Source organism: Leucoraja erinacea, chromosome 5 (genome assembly GCF_028641065.1).
Source record: "Leucoraja erinacea ecotype New England chromosome 5, Leri_hhj_1, whole genome shotgun sequence".
NCBI classification, from domain to species: Eukaryota; Metazoa; Chordata; class Chondrichthyes; order Rajiformes; family Rajidae; genus Leucoraja; species Leucoraja erinaceus.
In genome coordinates, this window is record NC_073381.1 from 18,714,642 (window position 1) to 18,736,412 (window position 21,771).

Genomic DNA, 21,771 nt, shown 5'->3' on the forward strand with positions numbered 1-21,771 from the left:
CGAGGCATAGTTGGGATGCAAATCTGTCCTTCGGATCTCTCTCGCTCCTTCTCTCTCACCTAGGCATTCCCAGAATCATTTTGCCATTTTGCGGGGACAGCTGCTACTGCGGTCCTTCCTGTTGAGGGGGGGAGACCCTGACCCATGGCGGGTCCTGGTCCGCTCCCTCTGCGGGTGCCGCCTGGCCCGCTGAGTTCCTCCAGCACTGTGTTTTTTGTTTGGATCTGGAGTTGAAGGTGGACAATGTGGGGGGGGGGGGGGGGCTAGGGTGGCTCAGCAGGTCGGGCGGCGGCTTTGGGGAGTGGGTGGCGTTTCGGGTCAAGACCTTTCTGCAGACAATCACAAGTACTCTCACCGACGAGAGTTCAGTTCAGTCTGAAGAAGGGTCTGCTCTCCAGAATCGCTGCCTGTCCCACTGAGTTACTCCAGCTTTATGTCTAACTTCAATTTCAAGAGTTAAATGAAAAACACAGAGTGCTGGAGGAACTAGGCGGCATCTGTGGAGGGAATAGATTAGGAGTTGTTTCGGGCTAGGATTCTTCTTCAATTGGAAGGAACTGCAGATCAAAGATACTAGAGAGGATATTAGTATCTTTGCTGCAGATAAGGCATGATATTCTTCCGATTTAAACCGGAATTCCCATTTTATTGTTTTCCTATTTTCAATTTTTTGTGCCCGATTCTTTGGCGGCCAATCAACTGCTGTCTCTAAGGGGGTTGTGTCCAATCACCGACCAGCTTCCCTGAAAATTCCCGTCCAATCAACAAATCGGTCTCCTCCCGTTCAATCAGTCATTGTGTCCGGGGGGAGGGGGAGGGGGAGATTTTAGATCATAGGATGAAAGAAAGGATATTGAGGGAGCATCTGAAGATGGTTTGGTCCAGGACACTGCTCTCCAGCATTGCAGCCTCACCAAAGACATTTTTTTGCATGTCATTTGTTGCTCCCACCAATCATTCTGCAGTCCTCAGTGAAGCATGGTTGATGCACTCTTTAGTGAAACATATTTGATTCCCTAACTTAATTGTAATGATGGTGTGGAATATGTTGGACCATAAGGTAAACAACTATGACAAATACAATCCTGTGGCTGCTAACGACCCACAGCTTGTGGATACCAATTTTGAGTTGCTGGGTCGGTTCTGACATGCCCTATTGTGTCATGTTTCACTGTCATCTTGCTAAATTTATCCTATTGAGCAAAATCAAAATGACATTGGAGAATGAATCTTCAGATTCCACAAACAAAATTATCGTCATTGGCAAGTCCAAATTCCAATAAATGATTTTTAAAAAGTTACTTTTGAGATCAAGGACACTGTCAGAATTCTTGCAGCATTGCCAACATTGTCATTCAAATATAAGGGGCATATTCCCTTCTGCTCTTCTTTTCCTGGAACTCCTCCCTGCTCACCTTCCTCCTATTTCCTCAACAACTCCACTATCCACACTGATCCCCCTCCACTCCCCCCACCCCCAACCCTTGCAATTAATGTATTTGGCAGCTTTGACACTTCACAAATAGAGTGTGCAGTTTGGAAAATGTTAACAGAACGAGGAATTCTGTAGCGTTATCACCAAAACGGGACATGTTACCATTAGGATATGAAGTACGGGGAGAAGGCAGGAGCATGGGGTTGATGGGGGGGAAAATAGATTAGTCATGATCGAATGACAGAGCCAATGGGCCAAATAGTCTAATTCTGCTCCTATGTGTTATGATCCATTACAGCATTGCTGGATCACAAATCTCTTTCAGTTACAGGAGACGACTCAACTGTACCTTGATCAATAGTCATTCAGGTTCAAAGATAACCGCCCGCCATTAGGTCTGAACATATGGCCATTGAGCTTCTCACGCCTGCTCTGTTAATCAATCTCATGTCTGATCCTTTATCTCAGCACCAATTTTTTGCACCAACCACATATTCCTCCAATCCCTAAACATCTATTTAAAGAAAATATTTGCATTTGGAAATAGCAGCTTGGTTTGGCCTGGTTTAAAAGTTGCAATTCCCCTTCTCCATGTAATTAATTAACTTTAAGATTTTTACTTCAAGTAACTGTGCCAGTGTTTATTAATCTAACCACAAACTTCCTCTTAGCAATTCATGTGAACATCTTACATTTGTTTACAGCTTACCAACTCACTGATTATGGAGAAACAATGGATTCAATTACAACCTTTAAGAATTATAATGACAATCACACGTGACCTGTCAAGTACCTCATTTTTAATGGGCTGGTGGAGGAGGGTTTATCTTCACAAATCCCTGCAATGTTTTATTGTTGCCAACATCTGGTGCTTACATTTTAGTGTAGTACATATGAAGCCTGAAGAAAAAGAGTTACATATCTCTCTTTTCCTGAAAATTGCATCACAGCTCAGCATTCGTACAGTCAGAAATTTAGCATAATCCAAACTACAAAAATATGAAGAAAGAACACAGAACTGCAGAGCAAATGCGTAGGAAGGAACTGCAGATGCTGGTTTAAACCGAAGACAGACACAAAAAGCTGTAGTAACTCAGTGGGTCACGCAGCATCTCTGGAGAAAAAGAATAGGTGATGCTTTGGGTTGGACCCTTCTTCAGACTGAGATTCAGGGGAAAAGGAAATGCTGGTTTACCAGAAAAGATAAAGTGCTGGAGTAAAGGGCCTGTCCCACTTTCACGACCTAATTCACAACCTTTTTTACTCGTGGACATTTTTCATCAGGTTAGAAAAAACTCCCTGACCTACTTGATGCCACGAGTACCTACAACTAGCATCACGGCCTGCTATGACCTACCTATGACCTCCTACAACCATGCTGCGAGTACGAGTCAAGGTCAAACTCGGCAGAGGTCGTGAATTAGGTCGTGAAAGTGGGACAGGCCTTTAACTCAGCGGGTCAGGCAGCATCTCTTAAGAACACGGGACCCTTCTTCAGACGCCTCAAGCAATGCTTACTATGAATCTCAAGGTATGCCTACCTTGAATCTCCTCAAGGTATGTCTACTTTGAATGCAAAGTCTCAATGTTTGCCTACATGATGTTCTCCTCCTCTCTCATATGTTATCCAGAGAGGCCAGCTGACCCACTGAGTTACTCCAGCACTTTGTGACTTTTTTCTTGTAAAGCAACATCGGCAGTTCCTAGTTTTTACTAGACTAAGTGGTCCCATGTTCAAACGGGAAGGCTGGTCCCCCGACGCAATATTCCACCTCTCTACCAATTACAATTTGGTGGCCAGTGGGGGGGGCTTTCTGGAGCGCTGGTATGGGTTCTTGGGGTGGCAGCTCAGTCCCTCAAGCCTGATCTGCTGGCAGTTGACTCATGGCTATTCCATGAAATTCCATTTCAAGCAGGGTGCAAGGCCACCAAATTAAAGTGCAGTTCCCAACCACTTCAAGCAGGGTGCAAGGCTACCGAATTCAAGTGCAGTTTAATACCACTTCAAGCTGGATCCAAGGCCACCAAATTCAAGTGCAGTTTCATACCACTTTCAGCAGGGTGCAAGGCCACCAAATTCAGTGCAGTTTCATACCACTTCAAGCAGGGTGCAAGGCCACCAAATTCAAGTGCAGGTTCATTCCATTTCAAGCAGGGGGAAACCACCATAAAACCACACAAAACACCAAACTCACAGTTCAGAAGCCATTCAGTGTGATCAGTTGATTCACAACCCATACAGTGTCGTGACCTCTCCCTCCCTCATCAGGCAGAGACTGAACCACACCCAAACATCCGGGTTTTATAACCCCTCCCCCTCCCACCGGAAAATGTGTGGCCTTCATGGCGTGATTGACAGGAGAGAGATTTTCAACATTTTTTAAACACTAATAACACTTTTATTTTTAATTGATGGGAAGAATTCTCTGCACCTGCTGAGCAGAGGGAGACTGAGTAAGATGGCCAAAAAAATCACAGCCGCAAGTGGTAGCGTTTTATCTAAAATCAATATAAAGTGCAAACAGGAAGTGCATTTGCAGTAGTGTCTTTTAACTTCAAGCCAAAGCACACAGGCCGCCATTTTCAGTAAATAGTGCCTTTCAACTTCAAGCCAAAGCACCCAAACCGCCATTTGCAGTAAGTAGCGCCTTTCAACTTCAAGCCAAAGCACCCAAGCCACCATTTGCAGTAAGTAGTGCCTTTCAACTTCAAGCCAAAGCACACAAGCCGCCATTTGCAGTAAGTAGTGCCTTTCAACTTCAAGCCAAAGCACCCAAGCCGCCATTTGCAGTAAGTAGTGCCTTTCAACTTCAAGCCAAAGCACCCGTCACCATTTGCAGTAAGTATTGCCTTTCAACTTCAAGCCAAAGCACCCAAGCCACCATTTGCAGTAAGTAGTGCTTTTTAACTTCAAGCCAAAGCACCCAAGCCACCATTTGCAGTAAGTAGTGCCTTTTAACTTCGCCAAAGCACCCAAACAACCATTTGCAGGCAGTGCCTTTTTACTTCAAACAAACCATATTTTCATTTTCAAACCACAGTAAGGGGACTCAGTTGAGAAGACATGTGTTCAGTGTTATTCAGAGCTCAGAGAGACGTGATCCTTTGGCTTCATCCATCTTGCAGAGACTGAGTGAGGCACGCCACTTCCTGGTTTTATAGTCCCTCCCCCTCCCTCCAGCAGGGGCAGCAGAGAGAATGGTGATTTTTTTTTTAAAACATTAATATCTCTCCGATTTGTCATCGATGGGAAAAATTCTCCGGTCCAGGAAGGCGGAGGGGGGCTCTGAGGTGGCCAAAAATGACGGCCGTAGGTGGCGGCATTCTCTCGGAAATCGCAGCACAGCGGGCCAAAAGCGGTCAAGATCAGACTTTTAGTAAAATAGATATTTTGCTGCTCCACTGCAAAATCTCCTCAAGGTATGCTTACTTTGAATTTCTCCTCGTCTGAGAAAGAGCCCCAACCCAAAATGTTCTCCAGAGATGCTGCCCGACTGCCTTTTCTTTCACAATAAATGATCGTAAGTTTTCACTTTTGACAGATTGTTAAAAAATAATTCATATGCAAGTTGCCACATAACATTCAACATTTGTGAGAATAACCACTGTTCACGCCAAAGATTATAGAGCAGAGCAAGATGCGCCACTCTGCGAAAAAAATCATAGTATGACATGGGTATGACATGACGCCATTTTATTGAGCTGCAATTTACAATAATATTAATAAAATTTACAATAATAATAACTAAATATGTGAAGTGATCGATACTATATAAAACATTGTTCCCTACAAGTTCCCTAGCAGTCTGAAGAAGGGTTTCGGCCCGAAACGTCGCCTATTTCCTTCGCTCCATAGATGCTGCTGCACCTGCTGAGTTTCTCCAGCAATTTTGTGTACCACTGTTCCCTACAACACTGATTACACGAAAGATGATAGAGCGGATCAATCTTTGGAATGGATTACACCGAAGATACTAGAGGAGCCTTGCCCGCTGCCTACTACTAGAGGAGACTCTAGTATCTTTGCGATTCTGTATCTAGTATCTTTTCCCTGCGACCTGATGTAAGAGCAGATTGTATAACTGTGGAGTCCGTCTCCTCTACCAAAGATGTCGCGTTTGGCATAAACAAATGGCGGCCGTGACGTTCCGTTACGTACAACACGTCAGTCCATTGGATTTCGGAGGAGTGGTCTATCTTGCTGCTCTAGGATCTTTGGTTCACGCTGTACACATACATATAAAATTTCATATAACAGAACACAACCAGTTGACAGGTTAAAACAAATGAATAATTTTCTGATCAATGTAGCAAACCTGTAACAAATTCTATTACCAAAAGTCATTCTGGTGTACCAGAATACCAAATATATCTAAATAGGATGCCACATTTGTTTCTCCTGTTATTTTCCCCAGGTTTTGCCGTTTAGAATTATTTTCAGGGGATTCGAGGAGGATCTGTGTAAGTTCACGAAGCACAGGTGAGGTTCTGAAAAACTGGAGTGCAGCCAACATGGTTCCTTTCTTAAAGAAGTGAAGTAGAGATAATCCAAGAAAGTGAACAAGGACTGTAAGGACAAAGTTTGCGGCGATGGAGAAGCTAAGATATTTTATTACAGTGTATAAACTTTAAACTGAACCAAAATAATTTGTGTTTTGTGTATTTTCGGTATAAGAAACTAATATATCTAAATTGCTTTTTTTGATCATTATCAATAGCAAGTTTGCAGTTGACACAAAAGTGGGTGGGATTGTAGACAGTGAAGATGGTTGTCAATAATTGCAGCAGGATAGGCAGGTGCGCTGAGGAATGGTTGGTGGAATTTAAAACAGAGAAATTGAGGAATTGCATTTTGGGACGACTAACATGGGCAGGACATACACAGTAGGGTAGAGGGATCAAGGTGTATAGGTACATAGGTTGTTGAAAGTGACATCACAGGCAGACAGGGGGGGGGGTCAGAAAGGCTTTTGGCACAATGGTCTTCGTCAGTGTATTGGGAGGTCATGTTGCAGTTGTGTAAGATTTTGGTGAAGCTGCATTTAGAGTTCTGGTTCAGAGTTCAGTTCTGGGCACCATGTTATAGGAAAGATGTTGCCAAGCTGGAGGGGAGGATTTACAAGGATATTGCCACTACTCGAGGGCCTGAGCTAAAGAGAAAGGTTGAGCAGGCTATGACTCTATTCCTTGAAGCACAGGAGGATGAGGGGTGATCTTATAGAGGTGTACAAAATCATGAGAGGAATAGATCGGGTAGATGCACAGAATCTCTTGCCCAGAGTAGGGGAATCGAGGTGGGAAAGATTTAATAGAAACCTGAGGGGTAACTTTTTTCACAAAGAGTGGTGGGTGTACGGAAAGGGCTGCCGGAGGAGGTAGTTGAGACAAGTACTATCGTAATGTTTAAGAAACATTTGGAAAGGTACACAGATAGGGCAGATTTAGAGCGATATGGGCCAATGCTGGCAGGTGGGGCTAGTTTAGATGGGACATGTTGGCTGGAGTGGGCAAGTTGGGCAGAAGGGCCTATTTCCACGCTGTAAGACTATGTATGACTCTATTTCTAAATGTCATTCTATGTCAGAGACATTTAAAGTTATTAAGTCAATAGATAGAATACAGTTCATATTTGGTTGTTTCTTCAGACATGATTACATTACACTGATTTTTCCTTGTATTTCCTATTGATTCCATACCTTAAAAATAGGCAGGACATTTTACTTAGCCATCAGCAAAACGAAAACAGAGCAAATACAATTTTAAGTGCAACTTTCCTATTATATCTCAACAAAATTTTACTGACATAATAAAATCCTCCCAAGTGATAGAAGACATACCATAGTGTGCATGATTCAGTGACTTCTAGTGTGGTGCAATTTTCAATTATATGAGAAATCATTGTGAATTTGCAAAAATTGATGACATACCAAAATCAAGTACATGTGAAAAATGGGCATGAATTATTAAATAGCCTCAACTATCCTTGTATGCACAAAATAAAGGAATTGATATTTGGCATATTGAGCTTCCATTTTCTTCTGTTTCTATTTAAAAAAAACATAATCTAAAAACAAATTTATAATCTACTTGCAAAAGAACAATTTTGGTACGTGTTAGTGAAGAATCGTTACAGAATTATAAAGGAATGAGAGATCTTGAACAACTGTTCAGCAAAAAAGCTGAAGGTTACTTAAATATTAAGCAAGTTCAAATGCTTGTAACAGTAAACGGTGCTTTTGATTCAGATTCAGAAAACTTTATTGTCTGTCGTAACAGAAAATCTTCTTTGACGTGGCTCAACATACAGACAGGACAATGTACTGATAAGCAGTCATACAACACAGATTTCTGCGAGCACACACAGTGTGTATCGATCTTAAAAGCAAATATAAAGATTAAAAACTGTAAAAATAGACAAGATAAAAGTTGTGGATACGTGTGAAGTGACAATGCGTCAGGGTTAATTTGTCCATTGTTCATTTTTTATTTAAGATGTTTATGGCAATGGGTATGAATGAGTTTTAATATTCTTTATCCAGTCCCTGATTTTTGGTGTTACCATGACACCATCCTGACGTCTTAGAATTGACAATACCACTCTCGAGGACACCACCATTGAAGACAATAAGGATAGAAAATTTGCCAAGTCTCCCAAAGGATAAAATAGCATTTGTCAACTACAAACAGCAACACAATCTGTATTCTTTCTGGTACCAAACCCAAGGGTTTCAATACTTTACGTTACATAATGGGTGAGGTAGGTGCTTTAGACTATTTGATTAATATAATCCAAGTTTAATTTGCAATACAGGTGCACAACCTTTTATCCGAAATTCCAAATAACGAAAAGCTCCGAATAGCGGACATTTTTTCGGTCCTTGAAGACGTTCACCGAGGGCGGCCCGCAGAGGTGACAGCGAAACCTCCGGTCGGTCCTCGAAGAAAGGGGAACTAAATCCCCATTCATAAAAGAGAAGGTGAGGGTATATTGCGCAAGAGGGTTAATAATTTACAATCTGCTGCTGCCTGCCCGCTGAGTTAAAAAGTTCCCACGGTAGACTCACGATACACAGTGTATCGTGAGTCTTGCGTGGGAACTTTTTAACTCAGCAGGCAGGCAGCAGCAGATTGTTGCTCCCTTCAGTTTCACCCCACCTACAGCCCTCTGCTTCCCGGCCATGTGTGTGACCCCCTTCCCTCCCCTCTCCAGCTCCCTGCCCATTGCACCGGCGCGGGGGCTTTGCACTGGCTTCACGTTTGCGATGCCAGCAGGTCAGTGCCAGTCAGAGACGGAGACGTCAGGACCAATGGGACACCGACCCCCAGGCCCACTGCAAGCACGGAGATCCCAGAGACCCACAGCCAGCAGCAGCCCAGCCCCGTTCCAACTCCAGAGGAAAACTGCAAACTGGCCGGAGACGTCAGGACCACCAGAAGCCGCTCCTCGATGAGCCGCTACGGCAGTTCGCTGCGCCCCCTCATCGGGACACCAACCCCCAGGCCCACTGCAAGCACGGAGATCCCGGATCAGCAACTCCAGCCCAGCCCCGCTCCAACTCCAGAGAAACACGTAGGGGCAGAAGCTGATGGTGTGCAAGGTACGTCTTGTTCTTGGGGTGGCGCAGCTCGGGCTGTCGGCGAACTGCCACTTGCCGCCGTAGCGGCCCATCGGGGAGCGGATTCCTCTGGAGTTGGAGGGGGAGGGGGGTATTGTGCTGTTTGATCGCCCCCTGTTATCCCAGGGACAGGGAGACACAGCGGCTTTTGAGAAAGGGTGGGCAATCACTTCCAAAGTTCTGCCCACACAGTCAGTACACCTCTCCTACACTTGTCTCCCGCACTAAGATCATCTCGCAGAGAATGATCCCAGCCTAACCCTCCCTATTCTCTCCTATTCTGCAAGATAAAACTACATTGAAGACTCAAACTCGCGATCGAATAACTGCCGGGATCGAGGCGCAAACTCGCGACCTTGCGGATATGAGCCGAGCACTCTACCACCGAGCCAGCCGTTAAAATCTATGCTAAAAATCTTCCATTCCGAAAGCCGAAAAATTCAGAATTACGAAAAGTGTCTGGTCCAAGGATTTCGGATAAATGGTTGTGCACCTGTATACGATAATCTGACTTAATAGGCCTATAATCAGCTCCAAATGGGAAGAAAATGAAACAAGATTTGAGTCACAAACAATTTAATTTGCTTACAGAAATATTTATCGGATCACACAAGATCTGAACTTTACCCTTTATATTACTCCAATATTGAGACAAAATCAAAGGAATCTTTATAAAACAATCCTGTTACACCAGTTTACATTCATAGTTGTCACATTTGCCCAAGATGCAAAAAGTAGTAGGTGGAGGACAGTGGGAGGAAGAGGCAAAAAACCCCCAGAGCCATAAAAACACAGGGGCAGCATAGTGCTACAGCTGCTACCTCTCAGTGCCAGAGACCTAGATTCGAACCTGACCTCCAGTGCTGTCTATGTGGAGATTGCACGCGTTTCCTCCAGGTGCTCCGGTTTCCTCCTACATCCCAAAGGCGTACAGGTTTGTAGTTTAATTAAACTTTGTACAATTACTCTAGGGCATGGGGAGTGAGTGGACAAAAAAGTGGGATAACATAGAGCTAGTATGATGGTCAGCATGGACTTGATGGGCCGAAAGGCTCATTTCCATGCTGTATCTCAGAACAAAACTAACAGTAGAAGAACCTTTAATTAATCAATTAAAGCACAGAATACTTTAAAATTTGGAATGATTAGTTTTCAGAGCCCAATGATTACAAAGTACAGCAGGGAGGAAGACAGTCTAGGATACGTTACAGCAAGGAAAAACCTGGATGAACATAAAATGTAAAGCAATGTAGAAAGTGAAAAGGCCTTCTTCTCGGACGTTCAGGATGTAGTCAAATTAACATTCAACTGACAATTGGCGATGAGCACTTTAACAAAATACTGACCAGAACTTGATGGTTTCTGTCGCGTTCAGATTTTCTTTGTGGATATAGTAGTGAAAAAGAGTGAGGAACTTCTCCAGGCAGTCAATTTTGACCTAAAAACAAAAGAATTCATAAACCTCAATACAAGAAATTATACACAACAAACATAAAATTGACTAATGGTAAAAGAACACAATGCACATGTTTATTTGAGGAAAATCAGTTAACATGGAACTCGAGTGCAAAACAGGTTGTTTACCAGGTCAACTTCAATGATAAAGAGCAATACAGCTTCAAAAAGTTTTTGAATGCAATAAGTTTCGTATCAAAGGTACATGAACAAATTTAACATGGGAACGTAGTTCTTAATTTTCAGGACAAGAAATAGAAAAAAAAACATTGCATCTCACTATGTTCTGCCATTCAAATGATCAGTGCAAATCTTCTCTCTACATCTCTTTCTGGACTGGACTGGACTTTCTAACCAACAGACCCCAGTCTGTGAGGTTAGACAAGCACACCTCTTCAACCCTCACCCTGAACATCAGCGTTCCACAGGGCTGTGTGCTGAGCCCCCTCCTCTACTCCCTCTTCACCTATGACTGCACACCTGTACATGGTACTAACACCATCATCAAGTATGCAGATGATACAACGGTGATTGGCCTCATCAGCAACAACGATGAGCTGGCCTACAGGGAGGAGGTCCAGCACTTAGCAGCATGGTGCGCCGACAACAACCTGGCCCTTAACTCCAAGAAGACCAAGGAGCTCATTGTAGACTTCAGGAAGTCCAGAGGCGGCACGCACACCCCCATCCACATTAACGGGACGGAGGTGGAACGTGTTTCTAGCTTCAGGTTCCTGGGAGTCAACATCTCCGATGACCTCTCTTGGACCCACAATACCTCTACTCTGATCAAGAAGGCTCATCAGCGTCTCTTCTTCCTGAGGAGACTGAAGAAGGTCCATCTGTCTCCTCAGATCCTGGTGAACTTCTACCGCTGCACCATCGAGAGCATCCTTACCAACTGCATCACAGTATGGTGTGGCAACTGCTATGTCTCCGACTGGAAAGCATTGCAGAGGGTGGTGAAAATTGCCCAACGCATCACCGGTTCCTCGCTCCCCTCCATTGAGTCTGTCCAAAGCAAGCGCTGTCTGCGGAGGGCGCTCAGCATCGCCAAGGACTGCTCTCACCCCAACCATGGACTGTTTACCCTCCTACCATCCGGGAGGCGCTACAGGTCTCTCCGTTGCCGAACCAGCAGGTCGAGGAACAGCTTCTTCCCGGCGGCTGTCACTCTACTCAACAACGTACCTCGGTGACTGCCAATCACCACCACCACCACCACCACCCCCCCCCCCCCCCCCCCCCCCCCCCCGGACACTTATCATTATTTATTTATTTATTTATTATTTATTGATCTAATATCATTTGCTATGTCGCTCTTCCAGGGAGATGCTAAATGCATTTCGTCGTCTCTGTACTGTACACTAACAATGACAATTAAAATTGAAATTGAATCTGAATCGGAATCAACTCGACAACCCACATGATCCCTTGAATTTCCAAAAATCCAGTGACCTTTGTTTTTCATGCTCAACTGTGCATCAACAGCCATCCAAAAATATTTCTGATCGCAAGCCTAGATAATTATACTAAACTATATTTTGGTTGATTAAGTTTTCACAAAAAGATGGGATATTTTGTGATTGGAAGGAAGACTGCAAGAAACCAAAATGGTTACAAAATCCATATAACTTCATTTTTTAATATCTGTTTCTGACCTGAGGTTTGTAAATATTTTGAAAAGGTTGTTAGACCACATGTTTGATCATGGGCTCTGCACAATAAAAATTCAATGACTTAGGGGGTCTAAAATGTTACTAAACAACTTCCACATGCTTTTGTTCACCTAGTGTGCCATTGAGGAAGATATTGAGTAGAGCAAGTTCAGAATTTGGAGGTGGAGGAGTGCAAGGACACGAAGAATCATCAGATCAGTTAGATGTCAGATTGGGCATCAGGAACAATTGGAGGTGAAAACATTGAGTGGATTGGGGGTAGTATGGAGAGTAAATAAGGGATAATTACCCAAAAGTTTCAAGGAGCAGCAAAATGCTATCAATTTTCTGAAAGTCCCTGACAACGGAAACACAGACCAATGTGACCTAATCACTAATTGTGCAGGGAACATTGCCCAGAGAATTGTGTCATTTTCTGCACATCTTGAATTTTGACACGAGCCAACACTTCAAAGCAATAACAGACCATAGACAAAAGGTGCAGGAGTAGGCCATTTGGCCCTTCGGGCCAGCACTGCCATTCACTGTGATCATAGCTGATCATCCACAACCAGTACCCCTTTCCTGCCTTCTCCCCATATCCCCCAACTCCGCTATCTCTAAGAGCTCTATCAAACTTTCTTGAAAGCGTCCAGAGAATTGGCTTCCACTGCATTCTGAGGCAGACAATTCCACAGATTCACAACTCTCTGGGTGAAAAGGTTTTTCCTCATCTCAGTTCTAAATGGCCTACCCCTTAGTCTTAAACTGTGGCCCCTGGTTCTGGACTCCCCCAACATGGAGAGCATGTTTCCTGCCTCTAGCATGTCCAATCGCTTAATAATCTTATATGTTTCAATAAGATTCCCTCTCATCCTTCTAAATTCCAGTGTACACAAGCCCAGCCGCTCCATTCTATCAGCATATGACAGTCCCGTCATCCTGGGAATTAACCTCATGAACCTAAGCTGCACTCCCTCAATAGCAAGAATGTCCTTCCTCAAATTTGGAGACCAAAGCTGCACACAATATTCCAAGTGTGGTCTCTAGTGAGATTTGGTTGCAACTTCAGAAGGACCTCTTTGCTCCTATACTCAACCCCTCTTGATATGAAGGCCAACATGCCATTAGCTTTCTTCACTGCCTGCTATACCTGCATGCTTACATTCAGTGACTGATGAACAAGGACACCCAGATCTTGTACATCACCTTTTCCTAACTTGACATCATTCAGATAATAATCTGCCTCCCTGTTCTTGCCACCAAAATGGATAACCTCACATTTCTACACATTAAAATGAATCCGCCATGCATCTGCCCACACCCAACCTGTCCAAGTCACCCTGCATCCTCATAGCATCCTCCTCACAGTTCACACATACCACCCAGCTTTGTGTCATCTGCAAATTTTCCATAGGTACTTTAAATCCCTTCATCTAAATCATTAATGTATATTGTAAATAGCTGCGGTCTCAGCACCACCGAGCCTTGTGGTACCCCACTAGTCACATCCTGCCATTCTGAAAGGGATCCGTTAATCCCTACTCTTTGTTTCCTGTATGACAACCAATTTTCTATCCATGTCAGTACCCTACCCCCAATACCATGTGCTCTAATTTTGCCCACTAATCTCCTATGTGGGACCTTATTAAAAGCTTTCTAAAAGTCCAGGTACACTACATCCACTGGCTCTCCGTTGTCCAGTTTCCTAGTTACATCCTCAAAAAAATTCCAGAAGATTAGTCAAGCATGATTTCACCTTCGTAAATACATGCTGACTCAGACCGATCCTGTTACTGCTATCCAAATGTGCTGCTATTTCATCTTTTATAATTGACTCCAGCATCTTCCCCACCACCATTGTCAGGCTAACTGGTCTATAATTCCCTGTTTTCTCTCTCCCTCCTTTCTTAAAAAGTGGGATAACATTAGCTACCCTCCAATCCACAGGAACTGATCCGGAATCTATAGAACATTGGAAAATGATCACCAATGTGTCCACGATTTCTAGAGCCACCTCCTTAAGTACCCTGGGATGCAGACCATCAGGCCCTGGGGATTTATCTGCCTTCAGTCCTATCAGTCTACCCAACACCATTTCCTGCTTAATGTGAATTTCCTTCAGTTCCTCTGTCACCCTAGGTCCTCTGGCCACTAGTACATCTGGGAGACTGTTTGTGTCTTCCTTAGTGAAGACAGATCCAAAGTAGTGCTATATTGTTTGGGATGCCAAGTTTCAGTAGGCAACAAATCAAAATATCTGTTGATATTCAAAATATAGATGACATTACATGAAAAAAAAACAGAATTTTTCCAGAATTTCTCTTATCCAATCTTCTTCCCTAAACCAATAACTCCAGTGTTTGATCATTCATGGGGGGTTTTCGTGGAGATTTATTAATTTATTTACTAAATATTTTTTAAATCTAACATTGAAATAATTCTAGTACGATTTAACGAAAGACTTCAGAAATAAAAACTGTTCACTCACATCATTGCCTCAAGTACTATTTGTGACTACAAGTGCCTGGATGAATTTCCGGAGTGGTATCATTGTATCATTCACTACAAATCATCTCAATAGCATTTCACTCGAGAATAAATTGATTTTAATACACATAGTATGAAAAGCCAGCACCAAAGATACAAATTTCTCAGTCACTATCCCTCTGTGTTATAATTTCACTTTAACATTTTATATGCTTACTGCAACTTGAAGATGATGATATTCAAATAATTCTTATACTTCCACCAATATGGTTCCTCAAATCATAAGCCTACTTCAATGGAATGGATATTTAAACTTTAATTTTCCTTCAATCTTGATTAAAATCACTAAGTAATTCTAGTTATCTTGGTTTCTTTAGATCTTAATTTTACTTAGATTCCATTATTTAAGATCAGAAAAATATATTTCTATCATCTAAGGGAACTTAGAATATAAAAATTGTATAAAACTCAAATTGTATTAAATGATTTCTAACAACATTCAGAAAGTGGAAAGTCTGTTAGAAATTATTAAAATGAATGATACTGAAGACTAGACTGAAGACTAGACACTACCCCTGAAACTCATATGATCATATTTTTGCTTGAAGACCGTATCTGAATTTTTGATTTTTGAAATTTGTTTTTCACATTCCACTTCAGGCGGGCAACTTTGGCTCTTAGATGTTGGTGGAAATCAGTTACCCTAAGTCACTCACTTACAGTCAAGCTCTTTGTAATTTGGGCTCCATGCTTGGGAACGACTGCAGCATTGTTAAAACACCATCATGGAGCACAAAGACTCACCATGCATTGAGCTGATCACTTACGAAGCCCTCTCCAAGAAATATTGAAACATCACAGAATGAGACATACTGGAAAAATGTTTGTTGCCCCATTTGCCTTTATTATTGTCAATCTTGCAAAGCTGTCACTGATAGCAGCAATCATCTTAAAAAGAAGGGAAGGAGAATAATTGAATGAAAAAATAATTGGAAGAAATTATAACTTGAGAGCAAGTCAGATAGAAATATTAGATAAACATAGAATATCTTGAGATAAACAATAAGAAGGTAGATTGAATTAGGAAGCAGATTAAAGTAATGTATGAACTTTTTGGGGTGGATTTAATGGCACCTATTATGTTCAAGACAGAGGCCAATGGATTTGGGGATATTAAGGGAATAAGGGATTGGCACCACTGTGGTTGAAATCATGTTGAGGTATTATTAGATGAGTTACTATCTTACTGAATGGTGAACCCAAGCCCATTTTAAATACAAATTCAACATATAACATTGCTGGTGTAAAAAAAATCATCCAGTCCATCTATTTTGTACCACACATTATGATTGTTGGAAAGCCCTGTAACTGAACACTTCCTCTTCACCCTTATATTGCATACATGTAAAATTGATAATTTACTTTTAAGCCACGATAATTCTCTTCCTTGATTACATTCAAAACCTTAAATACATCTACAATCACAATATGCTTAAATAACAAATCACACATATCCCCTGTGATTTACTCCCAATATTCTCTAGGTTAAATTATTTCTTCCATCAAACAGGAGAGGGTGGCAATTTTACTGGAACAAATCAGTAGCTGGGCGTAATCAGTAAGTCGTGATAAAATAATTTAGAAAAACTAATTAAATAGTTTCACTGTGTAGAAGGTGGAAATAGTTCACAGAATTAGATGTTGAGTCATTGAGCATCAAGGAGAAAACATTCCAATGGCTAGTTTGCAGTTGGCGGAGGTCTATAATGTCACTGCAAGAGTTCCTCGTTTTCAGTGGCACCATAAATGATTTTCCTTCCCACAAAGACAGTGGGCACATTGGAACATCATCTGCATGTACACCTCCAAGTTGTACATCATCCCAAATTGGAAATATCACCTGGCATTGAGTACCTTTAACAGATACTTTTTTTTTTAATAAATAGGTGCAGGAGGAAGCCAATCGGCCCTTCGAGCCAGCACTGCCATTCATTGTGATCATGGCTGATCGCCCCCAATCAATAACCCGTGCCTGCCTTCTGCCCATATCCCTTGATTCGGACATCGGGCCGCCCGTAGCTGCAACTGAGGAGGGCTTGGGGAGGCCCTGACCACGAGGAACAGTGGAGGAAGAGACTGACTTTGGTGCCTTCCCACACAGTGGGAAACTTTGATTCTGCTGTGTGTGGATGTTTTATGTTAAATTCTATAGTGTGTGTTCTTTATACCCTTTCTGGCTTAATCCCTCCCTTCACCACCTCCAGTTTACATTCCAGTTGGAATATTTTGGAGGACCCAAGAACCACGAAGAACCAAGATTCCACCAGCCCCTAGAGCTCTATCTAATTCTCTCTTAAATCCATCCAGTGATTTGGCCTCCACTGCCCTCTGTGGCAGGGAATTCCACAATTTCACAACTCTCTAGGTGAAAACGTTTTTTCTCACCTCAGTCCTAAATGGCCACCCCTTCATTCTAAGACTGTGGCCCCTGGTTCTGGACTCGCCCAACATTGGGAATTTTTTTCCTGCATCTAGCCTGTCCAGTCCTTCTATAATTTTATATGTTTCTATAAAATCCCCCTCATCCTTCTAAACTCCAGTGAATACAAGCCTAGTCTTTTCAATCTTTCCTCATATGACAGTCCCGCCATCCCAGGGATCAATCTCGTGAACCTACGCTGCACTTTCTCAATCACAAGGATGTCCTTCCTCAAATTAAGAGACCAAAACTGTACACAATACTCTAGATGTGGTCTTACCAGAGCCCTATACAACTCACACTGTAACAATTGAGGGCAGTTCACCATCACCTAAAAGGCAATTAGGTGTGAACAATAAATGTTGTCCTTACTAGCACCATCAAGATCCTGAAGATTTTTTTTTAAATAACACCTCACCCAATACCATTCTTTTACAAAAGAAACAAATAATTAGGGAACTGAGGATTTTTATTAACTTTCATTTTGTAATTGCACCATGTGTATTGAAACTCCACAATTAATTTAGTCACTGCAGATGAAATGTCTTAGTCACTCACCAATTATAACTAATTTCAGTCATGAGACAAGGAGAAAAATATTAATTCTCTGCTCAATGACTTGCTCTTTATAAAATCTGCATTTCCCTGAACCAAAAAGCTGGTGCTATCACAAACTTAATCCTGCTTTTGCCAGAGTAATTTTATGTAGAAAGCCATTAAGTGCAGAGGAAATTAATGATAATAACCCTATTTGTCTGTCACAAATGAAATACACATGGAGCTTTCTTCTAAGGATTTTTTTTGTCGTCTGAATCAAATCTTGCCATTTGTAAGCTACTTTCTCTTCATACATTGTTTTCTACTCAGTTTTTAAAATTATTTTAAAGTCTTTATTAATATTATTCTAGACCAACAACAAATAAGCTGTTTGCAGTAAACAATTAGGCTGAATGCCCTCTATTATCCTGTTTTAATTTGAGGTACAATCTCAATTTCTGGGAGCAGCGGCCCCAACCTGCTCTCACAGTATTCCATCTGTTGAAAAATAAAGGAAAGGAATTGATGACTCTCCTATACAAACCAATTATTTTTCAAGATAGACACAAAATGCTGGAGTAACTCAGTGGGACAGGCAGCATCTCTGGAGAGATGGAATGGGTGATATTTCGGACTGAGAGTCGGGGGAAAAGGAAGAAAGAGATATAGTCTCTCCGACTCTCATTGTCGCACATGTGACAATGAAGTATAAGTGAATCATTAATGGTATTGCAAGCTTGCCCCCTGACAGACATGCGCCTGTTCTAGCCAAGCCCCTATCTTGGCTGAAGCATACCACACCTCTATTGTAATAAATGACTTCAGTGTTATCTGTGATAGTGCCATGAAGGTAAAAGATCACGTGTTAATTTTCACTATTTACTTGCTATTTCAACTAGATTGCAGTTAATGGACATGAGAAAGGTTAAGGGTTTTTTTTCAGGGATGGTTGGCAAGCAGGTAATCAGTGCATGGATTTAGCTCTTCGCTACTTGCAAATCAAAGGAAAAATAGGTTGCCGGTGGTACGATGTGAGGAGAAAGATTTAAAAAAAGTTAAATTATGAGCATGTAGCCTTAGCATAAGGCATCTAAATAACAGCTGTCATCACCCCTCAGAGTCAGGACAAACATGTTGACCCACTTCCCTTGTGGTTAGCCCTTAATGCCTCAGGTTTATGTTAACTATTCTTATTAAACAGGGGGGGGATGTTAAATGAGTATTTTTGAAGACATGGTAACCATGATTGAATAACTGACAGTAAGTGCAAGCTAAGAAGAATACAATAGTGCTACATATATAGAAACATAGAAATTAGGTGCAGGAGTAGGCAATTCGGCCCTTCGAGCCTGCACCGCCATTCAATATGATCATGGCTGATCATCCAACTCAGTATCCCGTACCTGCCTTCTCTCCATACCCTCTGATCCCCTTAGCCACAAGGGCCACTTCTAACTCCCTCTTAAATATAGCCAATGAACTGGCCTCGACTACCCTCTGTGGCAGAGAGTTCCAGAGATTCACCACTCTCTGTGTGAAAAAGGTTCTTTTCATCTCGGTTTTAAAGGATTTCCCCCTTATCCTTAAGCTGTGACCCCTTGTCCTGGACTTCCCCAACATCGGGAGCAATCTTCCTGTATCTAGCCTGTCCAACCCCTTAAGAATTTTGTAAGTTTCTATAAGATCCCCTCTCAATCTCCTAAATTCTAGAGAGTATAAACCAAGTCTATCCAGTCTTTCTTCATAAGACAGTCCTGACATCCCAGGAATCAGTCTGGTGAACCTTCTCTGCACTCCCTCTATGGCAATAATGTCCTTCCTCAGATTTGGAGACCAAAACTGTACGCAATACTCCAGGTGTGGTCTCACCAAGACCCTGTACAACTGCAGTAGAACCTCCCTGCTCCTATACTCGAATGTGAGATAGTGAAGCATAAGTTTGTCAGATGGAAATCGGGAAAGGCGAAGCCATAAAAAGTGAGCGATGGTGCAATACAAGGGTAAAACAGGCTTTTCGGTGAAGATGGAGTTGTCTGCTAACAGTACCACATGTCAAGCAAGCAGGTTCGATTAGAAAATCATACTTTTCTTTCTCAGAGGAATCAGAAACTTGCTTGGCGCCTGATGTAATAAATCATCTTTCTTTTCAGTACTAAGAAGAGCAAGTTTTAAAAACAGACGGCAGCTGTTTGTAGATTAGGATAGAAGCGCAGTCTTATTAATGATACAAGTGCATGCTGCAGCACCACCCTGGAACAGCATCTGGAACAGTGCCGGTGGCATAGAGTTCTCCAATCACCCATAGCAAGCAGGAGTCTCTGATACGTTGAAGGCCGAGAGACTCAATGCCATCAGCCCCCACTCATATCAGTGAAGGCTCAACGAGCAGGATGTTTGATTTATTGCTATATTAATCATTTTTTCTGTACGTTTCCTATAATATAGTTGCTTGCTCTTTCTTTCTCCATTTTTTGTCCATTCATTGATCAAAATCCTCGAACACGTGCTTGTATCATTACTGATGGGTTGCAGAAAATTGTCAGCAATTCATCAATGGACACTAGTTGATCCCACATAGTGATTACACATGAACGATTTAGAGAGCTATTAATTTTCACTCCTTATTGTCATCATCATCATCATGCCACCGCTTGTGGGTTATGCCTGCACATTTAATCTCTTACAACAGTAACCACACCTCCATAAGTGCATGATCAGCTGTGAAGCTTGTTTTGAAATTCCTGAAGTAGTGAAAGGCATTAAAGAAATGCAATTTTCCTTTTACCTAGATAGTTTTGCATGGATTTGATGTGTTGTGCTTTGAATGAGTCATTTAACAGAGACCAAATCCATTCAATTTGCATTATTCACTTTCCAATATATTGAGAGTTAGGAAATATCCCCGTATCTCGGCTCTCCCCTCCCTCCGATTAAAAGTAATTATTTTACAATTGTTTGCAAAGCAATGTAAATACTTCAGCATGATAAGTCATTGAATAAAAAATACTTTGGGGTATTTAAATAATGCATTGCCATGCCCTCACATGAATGATAAAAGTTAAAGTCATCATAGATATAAAGTTCATAAAAAATGAGAAACAAAGAACTGCAGATGCTGGTTAATGCACAAAAGGATACAAAGTGCTGGATTAACTCAGCTGGTCAGGGAGCATGTCAGAAGAAAGTTCTCGACCCGAAACGTCACTTATCCATGTTCTCCAGGGATGCTGTCTAACCTGCTGAGTTACTCCAGCATTTTGTGTCCTTTTGTAAATTGCGGAGCTTTCTAAATGGAAAAAGGGGCTCAGGAGGAAGTGATCATATAGAAATCTTCAAAACTATTAAATATTTTACGTTGGTAAAATGTAAAATGTATTTTTCACTGGTCGATAAATCAATAAATCAGTAACAAGGATGCATGTGAAAAGAATTGTTATTGAAAAATAAAAAGTAAAGTGAAATCTATATAGTTTTGATAAAATAAGATGCACTACCAAAAATGAGACATAAAATACAGTAGAGCACAGGGACAGGCCCTTCAGCCAACAATGTCCATGCCGAACATGATGCTAAATTAAACTAATCTCTGCCTCCCAGTGATCTACACCTCTTAATTTCCTGTAAATCCATATGCCTATCCAAAAGCCTTTCAGATGCCGTTGTATCTGCCTCCAGCACCTTCCCTGGCAGTGCGTGCAGAGACCCAACACCACACCACCTGTGCAAAACATTTTTTTTTTTTTTTTTTTTTTAAATTGTCCCACACATCTCCTTCAATTTTACCCCTCTCAGCTATGCCTTCTAGTCTTTATCATTTCCACCTCGGGAAAAAGATTTCTACTGTTTACCCCATCTATACCTCTCATAATTTTATATCAGGTATCTGCTCAGTGTCAGACATTCCAGAGAAAACAATCCAAGTTTGATCAACCTCTCCTTATTAAGATATTAAGTTCCAGAATACTATGGGCACACAAGAATTATTTTTCGATATGGTGCTTCTTAAAATATTTACGTTTTATTATCAAGTGTTTAATATGGTTGTTAATCTCCTTTATATTAATTGTATTTTAAGACTGAGTTATGAGTGATAGAATCTTC

General features: G+C 41.8%; 1 protein-coding gene across 3 annotated transcripts in view; it reads right to left on the reverse strand.

Moving 5' to 3' along the window:
• Nucleotides 1–21,771, reverse strand: part of lyst (lysosomal trafficking regulator) — a 208,392-nt gene that overhangs the window by 154,734 nt on the left and 31,887 nt on the right. For all 3 annotated transcript variants that reach the window (XM_055635156.1, XM_055635157.1, XM_055635155.1), the window contains exon 2: nt 10,398–10,489. In XM_055635156.1, coding sequence (XP_055491131.1) covers nt 10,398–10,489 — 92 coding nt within the window. The remainder of the gene's footprint in view (nt 1–10,397; nt 10,490–21,771) is intronic.